Genomic DNA, 26,534 nt, shown 5'->3' with positions numbered 1-26,534 from the left:
GTGGCGCGCTTTTTAAAAAAAGGAAATTATTCATCAGCTTCAGGTAGACTTTGTGCACATTTATTAAAATAGCGGCGTGTTATTCAACAATTAGACAACAATAAACCAATCGCATTCTAGTGGAAGACAGCGTATGAAAGCAGCGGGAGTGACTCCTCCATCGGACTTCAGTCGTACTTGAGGTTGCCCATGCAAATGTACTTGATGTCCACATAGTCGTCAATGCCGTGCTTGGAGCCCTCCCGTCCGACACCGGACTCCTTGACGCCACCAAATGGTGCCTCTGCAGCGGAGATGATGCCTTCGTTGACCCCGACCATGCCCACCTCCAGTCGCTTGGCCACCCGGAACACCTGCTGCAGATTCTCGCTGTAGAAGTAACCAGCCAGGCCTCTCCTGGTGTCGTTCGCCTTCTTCACCGCCTCCTCTTCGTCTCGGAACCGTATGATGCTGACCACTGGACCAAAGACCTCCTCGGTGTAGAGTCGTGCCGATGGCGGCACATCTGTGATGATTGTGGGTGCGTAGAAGAGGGATCCCTTATCGGGCAATGGCTGTCCGCCCAGGATAATGTTCGCGTTCTTGGACCTGGCGTCCTCAACGAAGCCACTGACTTTGTTGAACTGCATTTCGTTGATCAGTGGTCCGATTTGCACATCGCATCCTTGACCATCTCCGATCTTCAAAGCCTCCACGCGTTTCTTCAGCTGCCCAACAAACTTATCGTAGACGCCATCCTGCACAAAGAATCTATTGGCAGAGACGCAGGTCTGTCCGCAGTTCCTGAACTTTGAGGCCATGGCGCCATCCACTGCTTTCTCAATGTCTGCCGAATCGAAGACAATAAAGGGAGCATTGCCGCCGAGTTCGAGACACACTCGTTTGATGCCATCAGCAGAGCTGCGGAACAGCAGTTTGCCCACTTCGGTGGAGCCCGTGAAGGATATGCCCCTCACATCGGGACTCTTGCAGAAGAGTTCGCCAATCGGAGCCGCTTTGTTTGTGGTGACCACATTGATCACGCCCTTCGGAATGCCAGCATCCACTGCCAACTTGGCCACCGCCAAAGCAGTCAGAGGAGTGTCCTCTGAGGGTTTCACCACGACCGTACATCCTGCGGCCAGCGCGGCACCTGCTTTCCTCGTTATCATGGCCAATGGGAAGTTCCAGGGCGTGATCAGGGCCGCCACTCCGATGGGCTGCTTCATCACAATGATCTCGCGATTGGGCAAACCGCTGGGCACAATCTCGCCATAGATGCGACGTGCCTCCTCCGCGAACCACTCGACGAAGGCGTTCCCGTAGGCCACCTCTCCCTTGGACTCGTTGATCGGCTTGCCCGACTCGGCCGTCATTATCTCGGCTATCTCCTGTGTGTGCTGCTCGATCAGTTTGTGCCACTTCTGCAAGGCGAGATTAGATAAGATTAGCAGATAAGGAATGATCCCGGGCACTCACCTTGAGCAGGTTGGAGCGATCTTTGGCGGTCAGGGATCGCCACTCCTTGGACTCGTACGCCTGCTTGGCGGCGTCTATGGCCTTCTGGGCATCCGCCACTGTCATGTTGGGTACTTTGCCGATGACAGCACCATTGGCTGGATTCCGCACCTCGAAGGTCGCCTTGGCATTGCTGGAGTCCACCCAGGCGCCATCCACCAGCGCCTTGTCCTGCACCAGTGCCGAGAATCCTCGCATTCTGCAGAGGCTTAGGCTGCTTCCTGTTCGTGCGACTCCGCTGAGCTGTCGCCACATTCTGCCGGCTGCTACAAATAAACAAATGAATTCCAATTAACAATTGGCTACTAATCGATTATTGACCGGCTTGTAGCCGCTCTCTTTATCACCTTTTTTCACCTGTGGGGGGAGTTTGAGGTGCTTATCTTATCTGCGACGTTATCGGGAAGTCTCTCTGCTGTCCACAGCTGTAGTTTTAGCTTCTATTGGGCGCTTTGATTGGATTTAATTGATTTTAATTTGCTGCGCTCCGAACCAGCAGAGCCTTAGAACTGCCAACTCGTTTTCACGTTATCAGCAGCAGCTGTTCTCGAAACTGAGAACTGCCAACTGGTTAATTTAGTATGCCAGCTGCTGGCAAACCGCGAAAAATGTACCATTTAAATAAGAAAACTGCTTGATGACAGTTATGTGCCAATTTACTAGCAGCAGATGGGAAACTGTTATAGCAAATCTTAATTAAATATTCATATTTGCTACATACACGGACATTTAAAGCTGTTAAATATGAAAAAATTATATCCTCCATGCTATACATATTTGCCATAAATATTTCCCCTGCTGTTATCGATTTCACTTCGTTCTATCGATCTGCAGTTATGCAGCAATCATCTTCTGTCAGGCGACTGCGCGGCAGCCGTTTGACTTTCAAAAAGAAAAAGGGAACGACAAGAAAAAGAAAGTCCATTTGAAGTAAGCTTCCTGATTCCCATTTTTAGTCGTTGCCATTCAGCGATTTTAAGGCAGCGCCACTTGTCCCAGCAATCTCTGGACAATCGCTGCCTTTCGCCCGATCTGCCCGATCTTTTTTGCATGCGCCGCCAACGTGGAGCACTGTGCTCCATTTATTATGACTTTGTAGCCAGGCATCACGACCATAGATTTCACATATGCCGGCAGCGGTTCTGGCAGAAGGTGGGTCTCCTAACCCATCCCAAGCACTTAGAAAAAATGCTTCAATTTGTACAAATTCCCATATATTCGGGCAACAATAAGTTAAAACCATATATAATTAAGTTTTAAGATGTCAGGGAATATTTGTACAACTATAGTAATTTTAAGAACTTTCTGTATTTTACTGTAAGTGGAATATGCATGCACCTTTTTGTGTAATACTTCTTTTGCTGAGTGCCACTTAGCATTAGACGGCGGCAGGTTCTGCCTACTGGGCTACTGGTCATGCAGCTTCCTCCTCCGGCGACTCACCTGGTTGCCGCTTCCCTTCGCCCGAGTTGCTCGCAATCTGTGTTGCAAATTTTGTCAATAAATTTTGGCTAAGAATGCCAAAACAGGCGGCCGCCACACGGACATCATAACTGTTAAGATAAGATTGCCTAGATCGGCGATCCCGGCATCCCGGCATCCCGGAGCAGAAGAAGTGCAGCTTCGAAATGAATTCAATTAGTTGTGATTTAAAACTAATTGAAAATGCGTCTAGCTCAGAAGCAATCGTGAATGCTGCCGGCTCCTGTCGATAGGTGTTTAAGTTATTTGTCTTAAGTGCTGCCGGGAGGTGTGTTTCCATGTCCCATTCCAGACTGATCGAGATCGGGATGCACAGCGAGAAATATTTCATCACAATAACTGAAACTTGATATGAACTAGGAATTTTCATTCTAAGAAAAACGCCTAAATTCCAGTGTTAGCCATTTATGCTATTAGCATGCTAAATAAGAGCTGCTTCGTTTTCTAACCCATAGATGCCATAAAAAACCATATATGTATATGGGAATTGTAAAAGTCAATCATTGATTAGCAATGTAAAGGCGCTGATTATTAGTTGAACATTTTGTCAGTGTTTCCTTTTCAGCGAAGGCTCATCAGCAAGCCATCTAATGAAGCAGTCAGTCAGTCAGTCAGTCGGTTGGTTGGTTGGTTCGTTGGCACTCGAAACCAATCTAATGTCTACTTAACTGCACAATTTTGACAGCTTTAATGCGCTGCCATGGCCGGCGAATTTATGGGGCCCACGTTTTTATTATAGAATGCAAACAATTGACAACCCAGAAATAGGCAGCCGTGTGCCTTTTGTGCCGGCTAATTGTAATACGAAATCATAACACGCCATAAAAACGACACAAAGCTGGAGAGATGGGATCGCATCGCATCGCATCGTAGAGGATCTTGCTCTTGGGACCGGTTCTCTTTGCTGTTTAGCTGTTTTCTATGTCTTTTCGAGGCGGAGGCCCTGTGGAAGCCCAAGACGCCGCCCTGGCAGCTGGTCAATGGGAACAATGATGTGTGGCAGTGGCCCTCTCTTTCGTTGCAAAGAACGCCGTCTCTTTCCAATTTCGGGAGGATAGCAAGCCACTCTCTAACGCAAAAGCAGTCGAGCCATAAATCATGTTTGGAAACACGTTCCTTAACGCGAGAATAAGAATAAAACATCTGTTGTTTCGGTTTCTGTCGCTTTGGGATCTGATCTGGTTGGGTTGCTTGGTGGCAGCTTTCTTGCGAGGACAAAGGACTCGCAAGCTTAGGGCGCAAACTGGTTGCCAATTGTCCTGGCAATGTGGCAATGCGGCAAGATGTGGCACGAAAACAAAACAGCCGCCGAACAGATAAATGTCGTGATCGACTCACGCAACGGCAGCAGCTGCTCCTTGGAATTAACCATCTGAGGATGGGTTACAAATTAACCCATTGAGGACTTTAAAACCCAAACCAAAGCCATTTCGAACTGTATTTCAACCTATATACTAAACAGCAATTTCCTTACTTAGTGCTCAGTTATATGCCTCAACTTCTATATGATGACCTTGTTTCCTTATAAATGAATGGTAATAGTGCCTCTTCTATTATTATAAGTATCATATATTTATTTACCTAGGGTTCGTCTATATATCTGTAACATGAAAGAGGAAGTTTGGTCTTTATATCAACTTTATGGAAATTGTTTTTAAAAAGGGCAAAGCTAAGCTCTTATAGGGTTAACCTTCGCAAATGGCCGCTGCTGGCAGGATAACAGCTTTCCAGATACATGTGGACTTTAGCCGCTCCTGTTCCCTTTGACCGGTTCGGATTCGGATCCTGGTGGAGATCCTGCTGACTCACCTTGGCACGTGTGCTTAACGATCGCATCGGCAGCTGCTGGCAAGTCAAGTCGCAGGGAAATCGAAGCAGGACGCGCATGGAGACGGAGCTGAAGACGAGGACGAGGATGAAGATGAAGACGGAGCAGCTGCCAGGATACCTTAATTTCGAATGTCCCATCCCGCAACTGAACGAGGCGTCCTGAATGCGTCAGCAGATTAGCTCTGTCCGGGTGGAAGCAACACGTGTGCGATTGTGATTGCGATCCCAGCGCAGGATACCCTATCCATTCCCCTATGACGAGCCTATATCCTTCTTCGTTTTTTATGTTGTTGTGTAGGGGACCTTCCCCGCAGCCTAGCTTAATTATTGTTTACCTTCGCATCAAGGTTACGGCATTATGATTATGCCCTACTTGATTATTATTTCATAATTCCGCCGCCCATTGTGTGTGCCTCTTACCTCTCACCTCTTGCCTCTCAACTCTCCACTTTCCCCGGCGTGTCCTGGCATGCACTGGAACTCGATCTCGTTGTCCTTGGGCCGCACAAAGCGATCCCTTATCCGTATCCATTGTTGTCCTTCGATGTACGAAAATACGCCTCGCCAACCCCATAAAATGCACACAAAGCGAACACCCGAACACCCGAATATTCAAGATTCCCAAAATCTAGGCGTATCATACATAATACCCTTCGGAATGAAGTGAAAATTGCTTTCCTAACGAGTGCTTTTGTTGGAAATACCTTTCTTTCAGTCGCATCCAAAGAAAATTGTTATGTGAAGGAAATATTTGGAAATTTCTCAAGTCAAAAAGTTTCTCATTTCCCATAATTTGATTGATTCTGGTGGGATAATGGTATCCCGCAGAGAAGTTGAGTGCTATGTTTCAAGTCCTGGGAGCATATCAGTTTACCATTAAAAGTTATTATTTTGCTAGTGTTTGGGATCTATTATCCTGGGTACTGGATGTTTAATAGCTACTCTTATCTTAGGGTATTTTAATTGCGAACTTCCTTTCATATCTGCGCATAATCCTTTAGCATAATAAGGACGAACCTTCTGTTGTCTGTCGATAGGAAATATTAAATTGCGCATTCCGTTCGCTTCTCCTTCCCCAACACTTCCCAAAACTTGGCAAAGTTGAACTTTGGTACATTTATTGCGACTTACTCATCGCGAAACCTGGTCCGTGGATCTCCAAATTTCGGGGTGGATTTTGAACTAGAAAATAAGCAAAACTACACTGTAATTCTAGTTGTTTACTGCCACTGAACTTATTTATCAAAAGAAGTTTGGTAATTACAATCAAATAAGAAGAAAACTTTTTCTAAAACTAATATGCATACATTCAAGTTACATGTGTACATAATTAGCAGCATTGCCAAGCCAAGGCATTTTTCTTGCAGTGTAAAAGCAAATCAGCATCAAATGAAAGACAGGAGCTCTTCACCAACTGCTAGGATTGAAAAAACTGTACCGAAAATCGCTCAAAAGCGCGTAAAACCTAGTTTGAGAAGCAATCGAATGAACTACGCATTGGGATTCGATCCTGGCATGAATCATACATGTGTGCCAGCATTGTTTTCTATAATTTATGCAACCCCAACCCCAACGCACAATGCCATTGGCAGGGCGGAAATGGGGTGGCCCTGCAGCATCTCCATCTATGGGGTAGTTCGCTGGCAGGATGGTACACAGGAAGAAAGCGGATATGCCAAAGAAAAGTAAATCCCAAGACGTGCAATGCATACATCTTATTACTACAATAAATGCAAGATTATATACTTTATTTGGGCAACGCTTTACTATAATACCATGTTTATTTAAGGACATTTCTTGAGTTCAAGTAGTTAGTTTTTCTGAGTGCATGCCTGCTGCTGCTTCTGTTGGATACCAGAAAACTCCGTTGCGTAGTCCTGGCTCAATTGCGTCGTCGAGGGATTCTCACGCTGGATTTTCCCAGTTTCTGTCCTTGGCCCTGCCCTCATCCGTGTCCTTATTCTTGTCCTTGTCCTTGTCCCTGATCCCTGATCCCTGGACCGTTTGCTTAGGGATTTAGCATTTTTCCTCGCTGGCTTGTTGTGTTTTTGATTTGGGTAGGCCGTTGGTTGTTTGGCTGCGCCTTTGTGGGCATAATTATGCCTCCGTTCTGGAACCACCGATTGCATTCACATTCACATTCAAATCCGGTGCAGTGCAACATTTCTCAATTCGCATTTCTCGGATCGCATTTCCGCTTAATTGTCTGCGTTTGTAACTGGCCAACAAGGATGGGAATATAATGGAAAGGAAGCGGGGAGGAGCAGAGGAGGACGAGATGATCGCGATCATCATTCGAAAAGCTCACGGCAGCTGTTGTCTCTTATTTTCGCCAAGTTTATGCGAATCGCCCGAAACGCATAAACATATCAAATTACGACGATCGAATTTTTGTAAAAACCGGAAGTTTTTGAGGCTTTCTGAAACGCGAAAGACAAAAGCCCAGTTCATTGGCGGCATTTTCTTTTCATTTTCATAATATTATTTTAATTTACACGCAAATCCTCATAAATTTCTTAAAATTTTTGCACTGCAAGATCATCTCAACCGACGCCCTTGAGTGGACCGCAAAATAAAACAGAGGCAAAAAAAAAGGATCTACTCTCTGGCGATCTTGAACTTTGCGTCCCATTTCGATTTGCGATCGCTTGATTTGCTTTCCAGTCGCTGCAAATACGATTTCTGTTACATTTTTGTCGCACTCAAGTTGGGGCATCTGTTGTTATTGGGCAAACAGAGGTGATCGCACTGCAAACAAATAAATCAGCACTCGTAAAACAACAGCGATCATTGGAGCTCAGTGGAAGATTGGCTGAGATCGGCGGCATCTTCGCTTCGAGTTGGGGATACCTTCACCTCCAAGCGTGGGTCAAGTTCATTGACGCCCCCGTTTTGGCCAACACCGCACTCAATAACCTTCCTTGGTAGCTGAACCACTCAAATCTTGTGTACTAAAATGCCGCTTTTCATCCTCTAACTTACTTTCTATAGCGAATAGGAGTGTTCACATGTTATAATCCTTTAAATCCCGCTACCAAGCTGATGTTCGCGCTGATCTGGCGGCTTAACCCCCAGCTGAGAATGAGAATGCAAATCCATCAAGATTCACTACTGGAAGATGGCGCGCTTAGATCGCTTCACCGCCATATGGGTGATAATGCCAAATTTGCACACCATCGATCGGATGGATGGGCCAGTTGCCTGGGGAGCGTTATTCGCGCTAACAACTTTATTGCGCCACGGACAAGATTGCAAATTGCAGAGAGATCGATCAAAAATACTTTCACCTTGGCTCAAATGAGTCGTGAAATTCGGTCTTGCGCAAGTAGAATCCTGTAGATGCAATTTTCCACAGAGGGGTTTCCATCGCATCGATTTGGTTCGTTTTCGTTGCTGCTACTATTGTCCTTTTTTGGGCTAAGCCGCAAGCGAAAAATTTGTTTGCCGCTCGAGATCGATCATTTGAAGGGACCGTAAATCACGACAGGATGTGCAGGACCAGTGTCCTTTTGTCTTTGCGCTGGCATTGTGCTCGAAATGTTGTTTTTCTTTCGGCTTTTATTTTTTTCCCTCTACTGTTTGCACTTCGAAATGCAAAATATGAGCAAGAGGCTGAGGAGGAGAAATGCTCACCGATCTTTTGGCGATATGCAAACATCTGCCATTGGCCCTGTTTACTTGCCTTTCGACCACGACCACTCCACACCGCTGAACGCAACTGTACCGAGGATTTCACAGAGAGAAAGAGATCGCACTCATTTCTCATTAATGGTCTACGTGATCTACCAGGAATCGGTGCAAGGATCATAGTGGAACCGATCACTCCACACCTGTTATTTAGGACACTATTAGCTACGTGAGCGCACCGCGCGGTCTTCACTCAAGAAATCCCAAGACCACATAGGATCCGATATGTGTATATATAAAGGTATATATGTATATGTGTACCAAGAGCTCAGCGGAAAGGCTTAAGCCAAACCTGTTGGTCCGCCTAATGCCGCACATTAATTCAATAGGCCACGAAGGAGGATCGTGGGTTCGCTCATGCATGTAGATCACCGCAGCGGATCAAAATAAAGATCGAAATGCAGACCGAAGCGCTGTGAAAACAGTCGAGTAGTGAGGCCCAAAACAGGTACAGGTAGTCCTAAATCCTCTGTCTGCCGCTCGTCTACAGGATTAGCGTTAGAAAAAAGGATCGATGAATGCGCCAAGGATCTCGTCGATCGCTGATCGCCGATCGCCGCTCGCCAATCGAAGTGGAAGCCCTTACACAGCGTCGGCCCATTCCAATCCATTCGAGCGGAAGTAACAGCTGCTGCCGCTGATTCCTGGCTCTTGTGATCTGGTGATCACCATCTTTTTGGGTCCTTGTAAGACGGGCTGGCAATTATCGATGCTGCAGCTGTAAAATGGCCGAAATACAAACGACCCATGCAGCCGAAATCACTGCCAAAGCTTCGCTCCCACACAAAAAGCTTCCTGCGGCTACGATCGTTCCGGTGCACTGTCACAAAAAGTCGATCAACTTCGAAGTATACCTGGTTCTCAGAGTACGAAATTCGAAGGCAGGACTTATACCTTATGGATGCAGTTTTGGAAATTGTATAAAGCCTTTCTACAGTGTGGAAGACTCTCTTCTGGTCCGAAGATGCATCTCTGTGTTTTGAGACCGCTCTTCTTCTTCGACGGCTGTCGTTGTCGCACCTGTCGCACAATTTATTTTTCGCCCAAGAAACCAAAAGAGAAAAAAAGCCCAAAAAGCAATGCAATAACCACCGAAAAAATACAAAAATATAAAAAAAAAACGGGGCAGCAAAAAGCAGTTGCTTGATGTGCAGCGCATATCCGTTTGTCTTTAGCTTCCTTTTGGTAATGACGACAGAAAGCCGAAAGAAGCAGCTGCCGTTCCAAAAACATGGCCAAGACAACAGCAGCGAAATGGCCTGGTCCTGATCCCCAGATACTCGGATGTATCTGCACTCTGCAGTTTGCAGTCTACACTCTGCAGTTTGCAGTCTACACTCTGCAGTCAGCAGTCTGCAGTCTTCAGTCTTTAGTCTTCGGAAGACGCAGACAAAGATGCTTCCCAGCAGAATTGAGCTTGGGCTTGTAATTTGCAATCGTTCACATGCTGTTCTTGTCCGATTTTATTTGCTTTGCTTTATTTTAGATGCTCTCTTGTGGTCATAAAGTTTATCTGCCTGCCACGACGAAAGCCAAAAGGAAAACGATTGCCCAAAATATGTATTGAAAAATCACCTTCTGTTCGCCGATTTTGGCAAGAAACAAGAAATGGTTCACACACAGCGCCCTTTTCACCAGTTGTAGATCAATGTCACATTTATGTTCTGATTTCAGATTTATAACTTTATTAAAAACATGCCAGAGAAGGACCAACATTTATGACCATGTTTGCTGACACTTTGAATTACGCATTTCGCCGTTTGGCCAACAGGGAAATTTTACAATCAAAGTGTGTAATACAAATAAACAAAATGCAAATTAAATTAACGAGCCTATAAAGTGGTTTATTGTCAGGAGTAAATTATATCGAGCAACTAAGCTAACTCGGTTTCAATAATTTATGTTAGTTTTATTGAGAAGTAAAGATAGTCATCGTGTTACCTATTGACTTATGTAACTTATGTAAGTGCCAACAATGAGCTGATCCGAAAATGTTAGGTGATAAGTTGCAACGATCATTTTTGTGTGTCCCACAGTTAACCTTAACCCCTTGTTCCCCCTGGGTGCTACTGTGGCAGCCGCATGCGGAAAACAAATTGCTTAGAAAACATAAACAAATTACAGCGAATTAATAAAGCCGTTCGACGGTTGTTTAATGGGCCAGAGGGCAAACCGAAGAAGAGGGGATCGCCGTTTGTGGGACGGGGCACATAAACATATATCTCACGATCGGGGTGGTGGCATGTAAACGATAATGTAATGGGGAGGAAAATGCCATGGCATGGAGTTTCCGATTTTTCCTTTCCAGGCAGGCACTCGTCAGAATGGGCGACTTAAGACCATTAGGCATGGTTTGTTTCGGCGGCTATGCGATTGCTTGCTTGGCCAAAACGGAGAACATATCAAAACATCATTGCCAACGCTTCGCAAATGGGCGAAAGGGAAGTGGGTGGGGCAGCACCTTTGTACCGTTACCGGTTCTCAAAGACGCAAAAGGTGGCAAACTAGTTTCGCCGCTGGATAGTTGGCCTTCGATGGCAACGTTCTGCGATACCTTCGTCCTGACAATAGAAGTGGAAAATTCAGGCAAACAGGAGCAGCAGTGGAAAGGGACCGAGGGAAAGAAGAAGAAGCGGGCGAGTGCGTAAGCCGCAAGGATCAGAAGGATCTGGAAACTGTGGTACAGCTGCGCCGGGCATGCCCAAAGCTTAACCCACTAAGCACACGATAGGGGTTCCTTTGCAAATAAACTTTGACCTCATGGTTACTTATGATACAATACTTATGGAACGTATGATGGAATATTAATAAACACGAGTATGTTTTGAAGTAGTCATAAAAGTAAAGTATATAAGACCACTGAATTTATGTGCCAATGTTATGTTTTATTTATATATGTGAATATGTAGTTAATCTCTATACTTATCCGGCTCATTTGTTAACACAGCCAGGGGCTGGGGAATCAATTGGCATTCGGCAGATGTTGTCCTGTGGCGCATCCTTTGTAATTAACAGAGGAGTGCGGTGGAGTCGGCGGAGTGAAGAGACCTCGAGGCACGGGTTAAGCCCATTAAAAGTCCCCAACGACTCGAGCCCGTTTGTGTGTACAGTTGCCATTGCGATCGTTCAGTCGCTCTCTTAGTCGCTCCTTCAGTTGGTCAGTCATTCAGTCCGTCAGTCAGTCAGTCAGCCAGTCAGCCAGTCAGTCAGTCATATAGTCAGTCATTTAGCCACTCAGTCAGTTTGCCAACCTGTCTCTGTTTGGCATCACCTGCCATCGCCATCGTCTGCTGTCTGTTAATGTGTTTAATGATGCCCTGGCCATCGGCGATCTCAGTTCAGTTTTCATTTATGCTAAATTGCGGCTCCAACTCGTATATAGTGCTGCCAAAAAGCTGAAACATTTCCAGTGCTTATTATATAAGTGAGGAAAACACTTTGAAGATAATCATAAAAACATAAGATACAAGCCAAATAAGAAGATAGGAAAGTCATTATTGGTTATATTTTTGTGATATGTAGTTGTTATCATAAACGGTATCAATGGATTTATAGTACTTATCAATAAATCCTTAACCTCCTGAAGGAAGGATCCGAAAAAGGATCTTCTTGAATGAAATGCAATCAATTTTAATGTTACTTTTTAATAGCCAAGCGATCAGCTCTGCTCAAGGTGTGACTATGAGACTCTGTGCCACTCCAGATGTGTCCGCACATGCCTCGTGCCTCGGCGATTGTCCTGATGCGATATGCGGGCAGCGCGGGTCTTCTGGTTGCTTCATCGATCTCTAGCCACGCGCCGCAACTTTCTTAGCGACTCTCGGTCGATCGAGGGCTTGCCGCCGATGCACCTGCTCACCTACCAAAACGAAAACCAAAACCAACTGGCCCCCGAATGTGGGCCGCCCTAATGGAGTTGTCCCCGGGCCCAAGGTTCGCAACTTTTACCAGCCCGCTCTGGGCGATCATTAGCTGGCAGAAGGCCTCACTCGATGGACAACATTTTTCGGGCGTTGTCTTAGTTTAAACGTTATGTTTTAGCTCTTAGCGGATCTTCTAGTCATTTCGGAAGGATGCAAAAGTTGACGTTTTCGAATTGGAAGTTGAGTTAGCTATGGGTGATGTTGAGGCTAAGCAATCATTTAGCTTTTCTAATATACATGCTTCACATCATATAAAGAAGATCCTCTATGCAGAACCATCGTATACGTATCAAAATGTATTTCATAAACTAAACAAATATATAAATTTGTATTATTTTAAAAGTATCAAAATCAAAATCCATTAAGTGAGGCCTTTGAAATTCTTCAAATCAATGGCTGCATCCTTATTTAGACAGTCCCTTTCGTGTATGACATAACATCCCTCTGTTCTACGACATTCCAGAACCCTTGTTCGAATTCGGGAAACCTTTGGTCCTTTCTGGGAGAGTATCAAGCGATTCGGCGCAGAGAGAGAACAAAGATCGAGCTTGTCGCTGTCGCCTTGTAGCTGCTGCTGCCTTGTGTTACCGTTTGTTTTTTTGACAGTAAGGGTATGTTGTTTCTTGTGAATTTGTATAACTCGCTAATAAATTTAAAGATTTCTAACAACTAGATAAAGCGATCACTATTAAAATATTTAAATAAACGTAACGTCCCATTTTTAAATATTTAAAGTAAAGCACACATAGCTTACATTTTATGTTTAGGTAACGTAAAAGTCCAGGACTTGAAGTGTCACTTCGCTCACAAACGCTCTATCCCCCTAAGAAGGCAAGTAGTGGGTATCTAAATGTTGCCACCCTTGCGAGCTGCGTTCCTTTTTGCAGCCGCTGCTTCTGCCCGCGTCGGCAGAGAAATTCAGGAGTGAGAGCAGAGAGTCGAGTTTGAGTTCTGAAGTTGAGTTCGTTGAGGCGATGAGCTGAGTCGCCGCTGTGGAGGAAATTCAATTGCGCGCAATCCATCGGCGGCGACGGTTGTGGCTCAAAAACCCTTCCAACTCCTGACTACTATTGAACATAAAAAAAAATAAAAGTAAATAGTGACCAAGTTACTGCGGATCGAGGAAGTTAAAGCCTTGAGCCTCCGGCACGACGATGGTGTGTTAAACATTTCTGTGTGCTCGTGTTTGTTTGTCGGTGAGTTGAGTGCGCGCGCTATTTTTATTTGTTAACTGCAGAACAGAACCGTTAGTCCCCAAGTGCCCTCCAAAAAAAAGAGATAAAAATATAACCAACTAAAGGAAAAGAAAGAAACATCATAAACCGACGAAATATCCCCCAAAGAATCTGTGTAAAAGTGCAAAGAGACAAGGCGGAGAATGCGCCCAAAAAATCCAAGGAGAAAAAAAACAGAAAAAACATTTGGCTGGGTGCGGTGATCTTGAACCCGGGCTCAACTCCGCGTAACGGTGCATCGGCAAGTGCAGGAAGAAATGGGTGAAGTTGGAATAGAGGAGGAGGAAGGAGAAGAAGGATGAGGAGCGCGAAGAGGCCGTTGCATTTCTTTTGATTGCTTGTGTATCATCTTCGGGGATCTCTCTGCGCCCACTCTTTTTGCGGGCATTTTCCGCTCATTTTTGGCGCAGCCTCCCAAAAGGTAATCTTCCCAGTTCCCAAGAGCAGCGTTATAAAACTGCCGTTAGTTTTTTTATGTTTAACCGTTTTTGGGCGCAGCCGCGAGGAGTGACTCTCTCTCCCTTGTAGATAATTACGGCAAAAAGGTGAAGAATTTATGCTGACCATCAAAATAGTTCATAGTTATGGAGTTAGGAGTTAAACTAAAGCGCTTCGCTAAAAAGGCTTTTTGCGCCCAAATGATTGTGCATAAAGGCGGGGAAAATGGCGATTTTCCTGTCGCCTTTTGATTTATTTACATACATGTGCTTTTGCCTTTGCACTTCGAAGGGGGGAGGCCAGAAGCACAAAGAAATAAGAAGCCATTCTTTGTGCAGAAGTCAAACAAACATTCTGACTCATGCTCTTCGCGCTCATTTTTGTTGTACTTTTATTTGTTTTTTAACATGAGCCCCAGCGCGGGAGAGAGAGCAAGTAAAGTTAAAGTAACGGACAAGGAACATCAGCATCGTCATCGCCCCCAGTTCTTCTCCTTATCCCCACAATCATCACGTGTCGCCAACTCTGTTCTTCGCCTACACAGACATAAAATGGGAGGATCTTAATTAATTCTTTTCCCATGCAGTTATAGTTTTAAAAAACTAGGTTAATTACGTTATCTGCCGTAATAGAATAAAACATAAACTACTGTTTTTTAAAAGAATCGCACGATTGAATACATCATTTTGATGTACGTTGATTTTGTGGCCATTCGTATAAGCCATTTCTCTCAGTGCATGCTTTTTGCTCTGGCCATCAGCCATGTCAGCGCCTTCATTATAATAATTTTTATTGCTTTTGCATAAATCAAAAATCATGGAAAAAGAAACAACTGGCAATCGTAAAATGTGAAGAGAGGCTACAAAACATAAAAGGTGCGTTTTTCGACTGTCTGCACTAATTTCACAAAATGTTCGCGTTGGACCCGCGTTTTCCTTTTCTCTCTTTTTTTTTTTTTAATCCTCGCATTTCCGTTACTGTTGCTTTTGTTTTTGTGCCAAATCATTGCGGTCTCTGCATACAAATTCATTAGTGACGGCCCCTATTCTTCGCTCTTCTTGCTCCTTTGGAAGAATTCTCCAACTCCACCTTCTCCGCCTCCCACACACTCTCGTTTCTGGGAATCGTTCTTGGTTCTTGTTGTTGTCGTTGTTGCTGGAGCACCTTTCTTGCAGCGGATTCTGCAGGAACTCACACGGCGCCCCCTCTTCTCACCCCCTCTTCCTTCAAAGCCTTCGTGTTCTTCGCTTTTCTACAGAATTATGCACCAGGCCTTGGGGCAACTTTCTTTTCGTGTGTGTTTTCGGTTCACAGTTGATAGGCAAAACTTTTGGACCTTTTCAACTCAAATGCAGATAATAGAAAATCAAGAAAAATGCTACAGAAAAACTACTTCTACACACACATTTCTTCCCTATACAACTAATTAAACAATTTTTCTAGGTCATGTAAGCATTTATCGTATTCCATATCAATCGGTCACAATCTGCCTTATGCCGCATAAATTTCCCACAGAGTCATCATAACCTCCATACGCAACATAGCTCCCCATTTCCCAAATAAATAATTTCAACATTTTATTGTATCACTTTCGGATTCTACAAAAAATGAAGTTCAAATTTTTACCAGCTGCTTCATTTCGACTTCTCTTTGTCCGATTTTGGCCTGATTACTGTAACCAAAAATGTGACCCCCCTACAGCCACCCCCTCTCATGGGTCCACACTTTGACAATTTGGTCACTAATTTTAGGGCCCTCTACTCTACTTCGTCTGAACGAAATACAGTTGTCGGTAAAATTTTATTGATCTTCGTTTTTTCTGCACAAAAATATAAAATTGTTTCATGGTCGAGGCCCGTTTGCCGTTGTTGCCGACGAAATCGAAATCTCGCCAAGAAGCAAACGGCAATCGGCAAATCGAATTCAAAACGCGTGTGTGTGGAGGGAGGAAATCCCAGATCCCAGATCCCAGAAGAAGATCCCTGAAGAGGGCCAAAAGAGACGACTCCAGACTTGAGACGCGCCACAGCGATAACAACAACAAAGCAGCAATCAGCAAATACTTGGTTTAGGCGGACCAATACACCGGAAACAATCCAGACTAACATTGACATGGCATGCCACCTTAACTAAAAACACTTAGAGGGGTTCTGGACTATTAGACATACATACATGTTTTTGACAATATTCTGGGTTGTTAGAAAAACGTATTTGACCGTATGACTGAGTGATATTTTGCAGTGTAGCCACTGTCCCATCGAAGAGCCACAAAGGGCCGCCCGAAAAATATTTTTATCTTGATATTTCTGTTTTTTTTGTGCGCCGCTGTTTGTTGTTGTTGCTGTTCTAAATACGCCAAAAGTTGCTTTCGGGGCATAAATATATGTCTTTAGTGTGGCATGTCTGGTTGCGTTTTTGGAACTTGGTAAATGGGGCAAAGGCAGACCGAATACAGACGGACCTGACCAAAAAATGCTGGACCCGGGGATGGGATCCCAAAGTCGGGCAGAATTCATGGAATTAGTTAACGATTAATGATTGGATATTGATTTCGCTTTTGCGGTCTCTGAGTGGATCGTCTCTCTCTTTGGCAACTTGGCCCGTTCGTTTCGCTTTTACTACTCATTAATTTCCTTTAACTATCTTCGGGGGATGGGGGACATTAAAAACACACCGCTGAGCAAAATGAAGTTCCTGCCGCAACACATCTTATTCGCTTTGGCTTCTTTCTCTCCATGGGATAAGCCACTTTACATAGTTTATTTGCGTTGTGTTGCCAACTTTCTTTTTGAGAGATTCTCTTCCTTATAGCGTCGCTAACTGCTTTACGATCTGAGCAGACATAAAACTCGCAGCCAAGGAAGATAACACTCCGCTGCCATTGCCATTGCCACTGCCAGTACCAGTGCCAGAAGAATGGAGGATGGGGATGGGGATTCTACGCTGTTCAGGTAGTATTCTTCGTTTCTGGGAAACTTAATTTGTGCTCCTGGCCGCCATATCAAATTGGCGCTATCGAATACCTAACACGGGGCAACATACATAAGCACATACACATGGATGTATGCCCCATATAACTATGAAGCACAAGCTTAAAATTTTGCTTAGCTCGGTCTCCCCTCCGCGAAATTCGAGGCTTAAATTCTTCTCGAAGAGATGCCACTCGAAGCAACCCATACCGCAATCCATACCCTACACATTTGCGTAGACACAGCCCGAAAATAAAAGAGAATAGCAATTTTAATTTGTGTGAGAACTTGGCCCCATTCGGTCTTCGGGATTTCGTTCGCTATAAAGATGCTGATGATCAGGGTACGACGGGGGGATTAAGATGGCGCATATTTACCGCCGATCATTAGCTATTAGACCGAAGACTCCTTGGCAACAAGCCCGATTTCTTCAGCGCCCCGATTGTGAGCCACTGAAGACGCGGAGTAATTGAGCCGTTGTAGCTGTAGCCTCGTCCAGGCCCAGTCTTCAGTCTCTAGTCTTTAGTCTTCAGTCGGCAATCTGCCTGCCATTGCTAACGAGATACGCCAAACTATTTGGCAATTAGCGGATAATAACATTTGGTTACACATTCGCGAAATAATGAGAAACTTTGTGGGGAGATGCCATGAAAAGATTACGCACTACGCGTTGCGTCCTGCAAAAGGTGTATGATTTTATGACACGATTCTGACATTCTGCTATAGCGTAAAGTGAAGACAGCTTTTTAGAGCTCTTACTTGGTTATCGCAAAAAGTTCAGTTAATCGAATGTATACAAGTTGAATTCGAAATTGCGAATTCTCATGCAACTTTTCAATGCCATGTCCGGTTAATTCCCAATTCTCCAAAGACAATTCCCCAGTGGAACTGTATAAAGTGAAACAATTCTTAAATTAATCATATTCTTGATATGAATGAAACTACAAATTGAGATATCATAGTTCTTAGAAAAAGCCGGAATCCATAAGCTGCAAAAACACACTCATTTTAGAGAAGCAGGATATCGCACCAACCAGCAAAAAGATAAAGATAGTTGGCTGTTAGAATTTGTTGGCAAATCTGCACCTGTCTAGTAGGAAATTAAATGAGATAATTTTTATTTTGCAATCCAGCGTAATGGAATCGAGTCAAAATTCCAGTTGAGTGTGGTTATTTGCCATGAGACACTGGCTGCTTTTAAAGTTTGATGCCATTAAACAGAGACTACCACTCGAAACCACGTTCTCGCAATGAACAATAATTTCTGGTCATCCTCGTGCGTCTGGCGAAGATTCCTTCAGATTTCCTCAGCCACCACAGATGTGGGCAATCAATTGGAGAACTCGTGGAGCAAACCCCAATAAACGATGCGCTGATGGCCGACCATTTGGACTGATGACTGCACACGTCCAGGGAGAGTGGCCCATATTATGCCATAACGATATCAACGAAATGAATGTGCTTCGACTTACAAGAGAAGCCTCTTACATTGAGGGAAAATTTCAAAAATTATTCAGGGTAGTTTCAGGAAATTAATTTGCTCAGGGTTACGAAAAATCAAATTCGCTGTTCCCAGGCTTGTTTGGTGTTTTTTTTTTAAACCGAATCTAATGTTTGCGGGCTCTATTCTTCCATTTGCATTTCTTTAGTCAGCCTCTTCAATTACAATTCATTTCACTTGAATTTATCATCCTAAGCGTTACTTCCGAGTCAAATTCTTTGAGATAGTTTTTTCTGCAAGTCAAATGAGACTTTTTCCCAGTGCAAGGATGGAATAGAAAAACAAAAAAAAGGGGTTGGATCACCGGAGACATGCCCACTTGTGGCGCAGTCGCTCTTAGTGCGCCAACTCATATTAAACCACCGTTATGCATATCAGCCACACAATTCTACAGAACTGAATTCTACAGCAGAGTGGAGCATAGCAGAGTGGAGAGGAGAAGAGAAAAAAGCAGGGGACGGGAACAGATCGCCACATATCGAATGAAGATTGGCGTGGCCGTGGCGTAACCCTTTAATTATGCCACATACGAATACCAACAGAGTGAGTCTACAATCCACCGAGATCGTTCTAAGCCGCATTTCGGGATCGGGATCGGGATCGGGCTCACCTCTCCACGTCAACGGCTTTCGAATGGCACTATGGGTTGGTCTTGGTCTTGGCATTGGCTTTGACTTTGACTTTGGTCTGGACTCGAGTATAACTCCTCTGCTACTTTCTAAAAATCTGTCCGGGAATATAAATTGCAGCCACGTTCTCGCTCCTTTGGTGAGTGCGAGTCAAAAATTCTGCAGCACTCTGTAGCCGCATCTTAATTGCATTTCGATTACGCTGCTGTGGCTGCTGCGGCGGCTGCTGCAAAAACAAACCAACCAAAAAAATAGCTTGGCAAATGTAGAAGAATTGGAAGCAAGAGCAAATCAAATCTGTGAGTGTTTGCCGAGGCAACAAATGTTGCTGGCAACATGTTGCACTTGCGAACAGGCCCCCAGCAATTGGTAGAAGTTGGAGCCTGCCAAATAGACAACAGATGAGACAGCCAGGCACGGCCCAGTCCGCATCTCTGGAACGCCTTTTGCGCGATCTGCTGCTGGGCCCCCCCTCCCTTCCTCCCCCCTCCAACAGGAGGAACAGGTTCCTTCGACCATGGCCAAAACGATGGCCAAGTCTGGCGACCCGAGAGCCTCGGCCGGAGCCTAGAAATTGTAACAGCCAAGAGCGGAGGTTCGCTTCTCAGGCGGCAGACCTTTCTCACTGGTCCTGGGCCCATTTAATACAGTTATTTTTATTCGCGGCCCTCGCTCGATCTACAGTGGAAACTCTATGGAAGGAACTTTTCTTGCTTATTAGTCATTTATTATTTTATTACTGAAAAAAAAATTATATTATTGATTATATTATTGAATAAGACAGATGTCTTATTTGCACATTAAACTATTGCACATCCTATCGCGAGTCTATAGAGATTGAAACGCTTCATGAAATAATTGTAATTGCGAACACTATTTGGCTTTTAGGAGTTTGATCAACTCCAGTTGCGTCCACTGTAGCTCTTTCCCTCAAAGAAGCAACAAGTACATCAACAATGGGAAATGCAAACGGTTTTTGGCTGGAAGTCTCATGGCCATCCATGACCATTCCCGTTCACTTATCCCTGGCTGCCATCGAAGGCTTCGATGCTTTCCTAAGTTTGGTTTGGTTTGGTTTGGCACTGCGGCTCCTGCTCTCGAGTCATTAAAAACGATTCTACTCGAACTAGAACAGACCAACGGGCAACGAAAAAAGCTGGCAAGTCTTCCGCAGAGGCGGAGAAATAGCCATCATAAATGTGCAGGAGAAAGGCCCGCTAACCGAACTCTGAATGCCCTTAATGAGCGCAGATGTGCAAAGAGAAACCCCATAGAAAAGACAAATGGGCATTTTAAATAAATGTGAGAAAAGGAGAAGATATACACAAGCAATGAGTAGCCATGGACAATTGCGCCGTAGTAGATGAATTCAAATAATAGATATCCAAATGGGATGTGTTTGAAAAGCTCTGCAATTAATCTACCTTTTCCTACATCTTGGCGAATTGCAAACTGGCTATTATGTGCGTCTCTTCCCAGCCCCCAACATATATTTCCATCGCCCAAAACCGAAAGGCCTCCTCTTTCCAAACTCGCGCGCCTTCGATTCTCGCGGGGATTTCTGATCGCGATATCGAGAGAAGTGTGTGTTATTGCTGACTTGTCAGCTGTTGGCTTGAGCAAATATTATTACTTGATCCCCACCGCCGGAGTCACTCCAGTTTTTCCCCCAGTGCCTGCCCCATTCGCTGGCAGCTTTTTCAATGAATTATTAGTTATTTCAAATTTATGTGCCGTGCTGTTTCTGTTCTCTGCTCATTCTACTGGCTCAGCTCTTTTTTTTTTATCGTGCGTCTACTATTTGCGTTTCCGCTTTCCGATCTCCAAGACTCGGACTTGGGGTCTCTGCTGGGCCTTTCCTTTCGTTTGCTGAATGGAGAAGGCGAGGGCAGAAGCGCCCGAAGACTGAGGAGAGTCTTCGTGCCGTTGGGGGCGTATTTGCCTAACAAAAATAAATAAATATGAATTTATTGCAGCGCTTGTTCAGTGCGGAATTCGTTTTTGTGTCGCAGGGTAACAACATTAAAACCTAATGCCGTCTTGGGCCACGAAAAGCGCCGCCAGCAGCGATCAAATAAACAAATACCGAGCAAAGCTCCGCTTCTTTACTCCGCCTCTCTTCTCCCCCCGCAAGAGATATTATTAGTATTATTATATGGTAGTTTTCATTTGGGGCAGATAAGCAAAATACGCTGAGGCTCCGAAACCGTTGAAGCCGTAAAGAATCTCTGGAAAAGCCCGGAAAAAGGGGTAGCGCGGGTGTGTTTCGGTAGACTTCTTTTTGCTGCCCTGGCAATTCTTCCGCTCAGCAGATTTGTTCATCTCTTTTTTTTTGTGTTGTCCGCCTCCGAGTGTTTCTGGTTTCTACGAATTTGTCACGCTTTGGATTTCAAATTTTGTTGATGTTAGCCAACTGTTAATGGACCCCGCAGCATACTTTCACATACATACAAGCTTCCTCTTGCGAAATGATGTGAGGCGTAAGTAAAAGGCATTTAACGCTTGATTTTGTCCAGGGTTTAGTTTTACCTGCTCCCGATCCCCGATCCAATGCTATTCGAAACTCCCACTCCTCCCTCGAGGACTCGACCCAGGACTATTGTTGGGCATTTCACAGACCCGCACAAAGGACACTCAAGTAGGGGCGGAAATTTAATATGAACTGCTGCTTATTTTTTGTACTCTGCTTTTGAAATTCGAGATTTTGAGATTTTTGGGCTTTGATCAGTGCTCCTATTGTTTGCCTACCTGCCTACCTGTTGATGGTATTATTTTTGAGTCTTTATCAAGATGTTCCCTGTACTTGCTGAAACTCAATATTCGTGATCTTGTTTTCGGTCGAATATAAATATGAATTTCCCGTAGGACGGGAAGGTGTCAACGTTTTGCATTTTGAATAAACATTGCACTTGTCCCGGCCTATGGGCGGTTTGTAATAAACAGCTAAAATGCCATTATTATTATTATTATTATTATTATTATTATTATTATTATTATTATTATTATTATTATTATTATTATTATTATTACTAAAGCCATGCCATGAATATTTACTTATGAAATACTTTCTGTTGTTTCAGATCTCAAGTTTGCAATACCAGAACATGTGTGAAATTTTATTTATATAATAGTATATATTCAGGTGAGTTTGCTTTCTGTTTGTTCTATGTCCTTATTTGTATTCCATCATCTTCAATTCGTGCTCATACTCGTATATTCCTAGAATTCATAGTTACATTCGATATTTAAAAATATCCCAAACGCGCGCGCTATTCTGGTACTTTTCAACCCTTTTCCGTTATGAAAATGTCCGACTCGTGGTTGCCACTTTTATTTGAGTGGACAGCGCTGCCACCCGGTTGGCTGTCTGCTAGAGATGTGCAATTGATTGGTCTGTGCAACGAGTAAAAAGTGTCGCAATGGTGTAATGCAGTTCAAAATGAATGAAAATAAAAAGTTATAACTGATAAATTCAATAATACCAACCGAACGTAGCAGAAATACGAGTGATGCTATCTTGTTTGACTACATGTTCAAAGTCGGCGGTCACGCGCGAAAGAAATCGCCTCACGCTCGCATCTCTACTACATGGGGTTCGGCGCCTGTGTGAGCGAGAGGGTGGGTGCGCGCGTGTGCGTGTGGCTGTGTGTCTGTGTGAGTGCCTGTCTCTGTGTGAGTGCCGCTCTCTTGCGGCTTGCCTCGTCCGTAATTCGTAAAATATAAAAATAAAAAATTTTTTCAGTTTCAGTTTAAAAAATATTCTCACAGCGACTAGTTGTGCGTGCAGGCAAAAAGACAGAGCATCGCGAGCGAAAGAGAGCGGCGAACATCGCACTGGCGGAGCGTCGTCGTGTGTTGCGCAGGCAATCTTAATTAATTTATTTACGTCTATATTGATTTTTTAAAGTAACAGCCACAGCTACAGTTAGCCATAATAGCCAGCTACTAGAAAGCAGACGCAAACCCAAGCGCAAGGCGGAGCAAAGAGCGCGCGTTTTAATAGGTATAAAAATAAAAATACACACTAAAACCAACCTGAGGCGAATCTAAATTGTATTTCCCGAGGTGAGTAAATCTATAAAAATAAATTAAGATATTTGTTAATTCGATATTGCCAGGCAGCCAAAAATAATATCCGTTTCTCAATAACTCAGTAATGTCTGCTTACTTTGTATTTTAGTTTTTTTTTGCTCTTTTTTTTGTTTTGTTATTTAATTATTCCGTTCGCACAACGTAAATTAGTGGTAGTCTGCAATTGTTTATTTAAAGTTTATAAGGCGACTCTTTATGTTTATCTGTGTGAGGAGAGCGGAGCAGCGCAGCTGGCGTCGCTTAAAATTAATATCAAGCAGTTGCGAGCGCGTTTCTGTACTTTTTTTTTTTTATTTTGGGTAGTTTGATATTTTTACGGTATTCGCTGGCTTTGTTTTTATTGCGCTGCTGGCGTCGACGCCGACAGTGCGCGTCGTTCGCTTAGCACCACAGATGAGCGTTAGAGGGAGACGGAGCGTACTGAAGATGCAGTTTTGTTTTATATACACACCTACGCACGCGTATATATACATGTAAACGGCTGCGGCTGTGTAAAATGCATGTACATGTCGTGAAAGCGGATGCAGATTAGGGATGGCAAGCATCGATTTATCGGTCGTTTATCGTTAAATTCAATTACTAACTAGCCTTGATTTTGTCAGTAGTAATACCCGACCGAAGTCCAAATTAGTATGTTGCTTAGCTATTATGCTGCTTCAATCTTTATAGACACATCATTGTGTAGACTGAAACCCTTAACGGACCATCGATTTATCGAAGTGATTACGATAAAGGATACGATCCACCCAGCAAAAAAAGATCAAGCTGCCTAACGAAAATCCACTAGTTCTCAACGCACCAATGCTTCGTTGTATAGTCTTCTTCTTCTCTGCCAGACGTTGTTTTTTAATTGTTTATGCTCCCTTTTGTTGAAAAACCGGTAACTAAGTAAGTGTGTATGTATATCCTCAAAACTGTGCCTTCTTTCTTGTGTTCTTTTCTTTCGCTGGATCGATTAACTTTTTTTTTAGACCTTTGTGCAGCAGCAAATATTATTTAGAAAAAGAGTGGCTAAAATATAAAGAATATGATCATTAAAGTTTTCTTGTGGAATATTTATTTTTAATTTTTTAGTTTTTTAAGTCAGTTCGCCTGGAATAATTCGATTATGCAGGATTTAACTAAAAAAAAAAAAGAGAAAACTGAATATTCAAAATTTTAACAAATCACAAAAAAACTATTTAAATGGAAAATAAAAACTTATTCTCTGCTCAAAATAATAAATACAGGGCTGGAGGAGGAATGGAGCACCTGTCGCACTTGTATCCACCGCAGCTGCCAAAGGGGCGTGGTCGGCCTCGAGCCACATACGCCCAAACGGGCGAATTCGATCTGAGTCTGATCCGGGAATACCGATCGCACTCAGTGCTGTATGATAGGAACAACAAGCGGTTCAAGGACAAGCTGTATGTGGCCCAAATATGGGAAGAGATAGCCCACAAACTGGGCTACGATGGTGAGCAAGGGGATTCATTCGGTTTCAGATGGCGGAAAATAATTCTAGATATATTCCCATCTTGATTCTTAGCCACCAGTATAAGGGAACGCATGACCACGTTGAGGAACCGCTATAACATCGAGAAGCGACGCGTCGAGAATGGCCTTTCCACACAGTCTTCACAATGGCCTCTATTCGAAAGCCTCCAGTTTCTGGGGGATCACATACGGCCCAGGCGCAGCTTTAAGAACATGAGCGTAAAGGAGGATGATGAGGAGACATACGAGGTGGACGATTGCCGGAGCGACAGCAACGGGCATTTGACCAGCATTAAGGACGAACTGGAGGACGACTGCGAGATCTTTGATTGCGAGCAGGCGCTTCCCGTGACCACAGTGCTGGGGTGAGTTCATAATCCATTGTGGCTTAACACCATTTCCTAATGACAAGACGTAATTTCTTTTTAGGATTCCCCTGAATTCCTCTGACGAAGCCAACAAAGGCCAGCGGTCCGCGAATGGTGAAATGCCCAATGGCAAGAGCTACAATCACTTTGCGGAAAGCTATCACCGACGACAACAAAACCACCAGCCGGAGTACATCATCAGTAGTCCGATTGTTAATCCCATGAGAAGTAATAAGCGTGGAGCACAGGCGCTGGACGATCATCCGTCGAAGCGTCGAGTCGACGACGGTCTGTCGATATCGGGATTCTATCCAACACCACCTCTAGCCCCATTGCCAGCAGCGTACGCCAAATTCCGGGGATTCGGCGAGTTCATGTGCCACTCCCTCTGCGATATGCCAGCGCCCACTGCCTTGCGCCTGGTCCAGAAGTTCACCCGCGAACTGGTCCAGTCCTCGCTTCGCAACGAGGAAAGCGGCAGCAAACGAAAGGCGGATCAGGTCGATCCGGTTGATCAGAGCAGCGAGTCGCAGGAGGAGGACGAGTAGATTTAAGTTGCACTTTTAAATTACGGGTAGGGATATTGGCACGCGTGTCTACATCTATGCATATAGCATAATAGCCGCATTAATGACAAATTCGATTACTCCATTTATGATTTAATTATACTCTTTTGAGTCTTCTAGCCTCGCAGTAACCGGGGTGGAAGATACAAGCATTTCATTTATTAACATAATGGAAAAATACACACATTTGCTTTGTTTTAAAGGCAGGGGAACGGGTCGACTAATCCAAAATTGATTAATTTTCAGATTCGGCAAAAGCATAATACTCTATCTGTAAGATGCACGTCTGTAATGGTATAGAATCCTATAAATCCTACATAAAGGACCATACATATTTTAAACAATAATTCCCATCATGGTTTCATTAAGGCGTCAACTCAAATGCAAATGCATACATATTTCTATGGGATGAGACGCAATTATGCCGTTGCCACGGATATGAACGTCTTTAAGTCTGCGAGCCCCTTGCTCATCTCCGAGCTCCAAAGGGGCATAGTATGCTTTCATTGTCTTACACAATGGTAATCTGCCCGCTTTAGGGCTCGAGAATAACGCCTATGATGATATACATATATATTTTTCCCCTGGCAAACTTAAAGCAAACAAAAAGGTCCTTAAGTTTTATTACTTTCTGTATGCCAGAACCAACCCAAAAGCTTCTAAAAGCTTCCTCCTTCGGCCCTTGAAGCTACAACTCAAGCTAAACTTTGATTACTAACCCAAGGAAATAGTTCCTTAGAGGAATGCCAATTCCAGCCAGTTGAACTGGAGGCCATGAAGAATGCAATGGATAGCTGACCATGCTAATAAGCTATCTACCACCTAAAATTTACGCCTGTCT

General features: G+C 44.1%; 2 protein-coding genes across 6 annotated transcripts; one reads left to right on the top strand and one right to left on the bottom strand.

Annotated features, from left to right (window-relative positions):
- Positions 1-38: 38 nt before the first annotated feature.
- On the bottom strand, positions 39-2,022 carry LOC122620225 (succinate-semialdehyde dehydrogenase [NADP(+)] GabD). 2 transcript variants are annotated; one of them, XM_043797597.1, is made up of 3 exons: positions 1,845-2,022; positions 1,459-1,763; positions 39-1,403 (listed from the first exon to the last, which is right to left on the bottom strand). In XM_043797597.1, exons 2-3 carry the CDS (start codon positions 1,750-1,752, stop codon positions 168-170), a joined length of 1,530 nt encoding a protein of 509 aa, XP_043653532.1. In that variant the 5' UTR covers positions 1,753-1,763; positions 1,845-2,022; the 3' UTR covers positions 39-167. The 2 variants fall into 2 exon arrangements, with proteins under 2 accessions (XP_043653532.1, XP_043653531.1); XM_043797596.1 differs by having other exon boundaries at positions 1,459-1,760; positions 1,845-2,021.
- Positions 2,023-13,419: 11,397 nt separating this feature from the next.
- LOC122619792 lies at positions 13,420-25,879 on the top strand. 4 transcript variants are annotated; one of them, XM_043796930.1, is made up of 6 exons: positions 13,420-13,615; positions 22,272-22,333; positions 23,099-23,256; positions 24,513-24,739; positions 24,812-25,124; positions 25,189-25,879. In XM_043796930.1, the coding sequence occupies exons 4-6, from the start codon at positions 24,526-24,528 to the stop codon at positions 25,673-25,675; spliced, it is 1,014 nt and encodes a 337-aa protein (XP_043652865.1). In that variant the 5' UTR covers positions 13,420-13,615; positions 22,272-22,333; positions 23,099-23,256; positions 24,513-24,525; the 3' UTR covers positions 25,676-25,879. The 4 variants fall into 4 exon arrangements, with proteins under 4 accessions (XP_043652865.1, XP_043652861.1, XP_043652863.1 ...); XM_043796926.1 differs by having other exon boundaries at positions 22,934-23,256; XM_043796928.1 differs by having other exon boundaries at positions 13,497-13,576; positions 22,934-23,256.
- Positions 25,880-26,534: the final 655 nt, after the last annotated feature.

This window comes from Drosophila teissieri, chromosome 3R, assembly GCF_016746235.2.
Source record: "Drosophila teissieri strain GT53w chromosome 3R, Prin_Dtei_1.1, whole genome shotgun sequence".
Taxonomy (NCBI): domain Eukaryota; kingdom Metazoa; phylum Arthropoda; class Insecta; order Diptera; family Drosophilidae; genus Drosophila; species Drosophila teissieri.
Note: the sequence above shows the minus strand (reverse complement) of the source record. Positions and strands in the feature narration are given on the sequence as shown.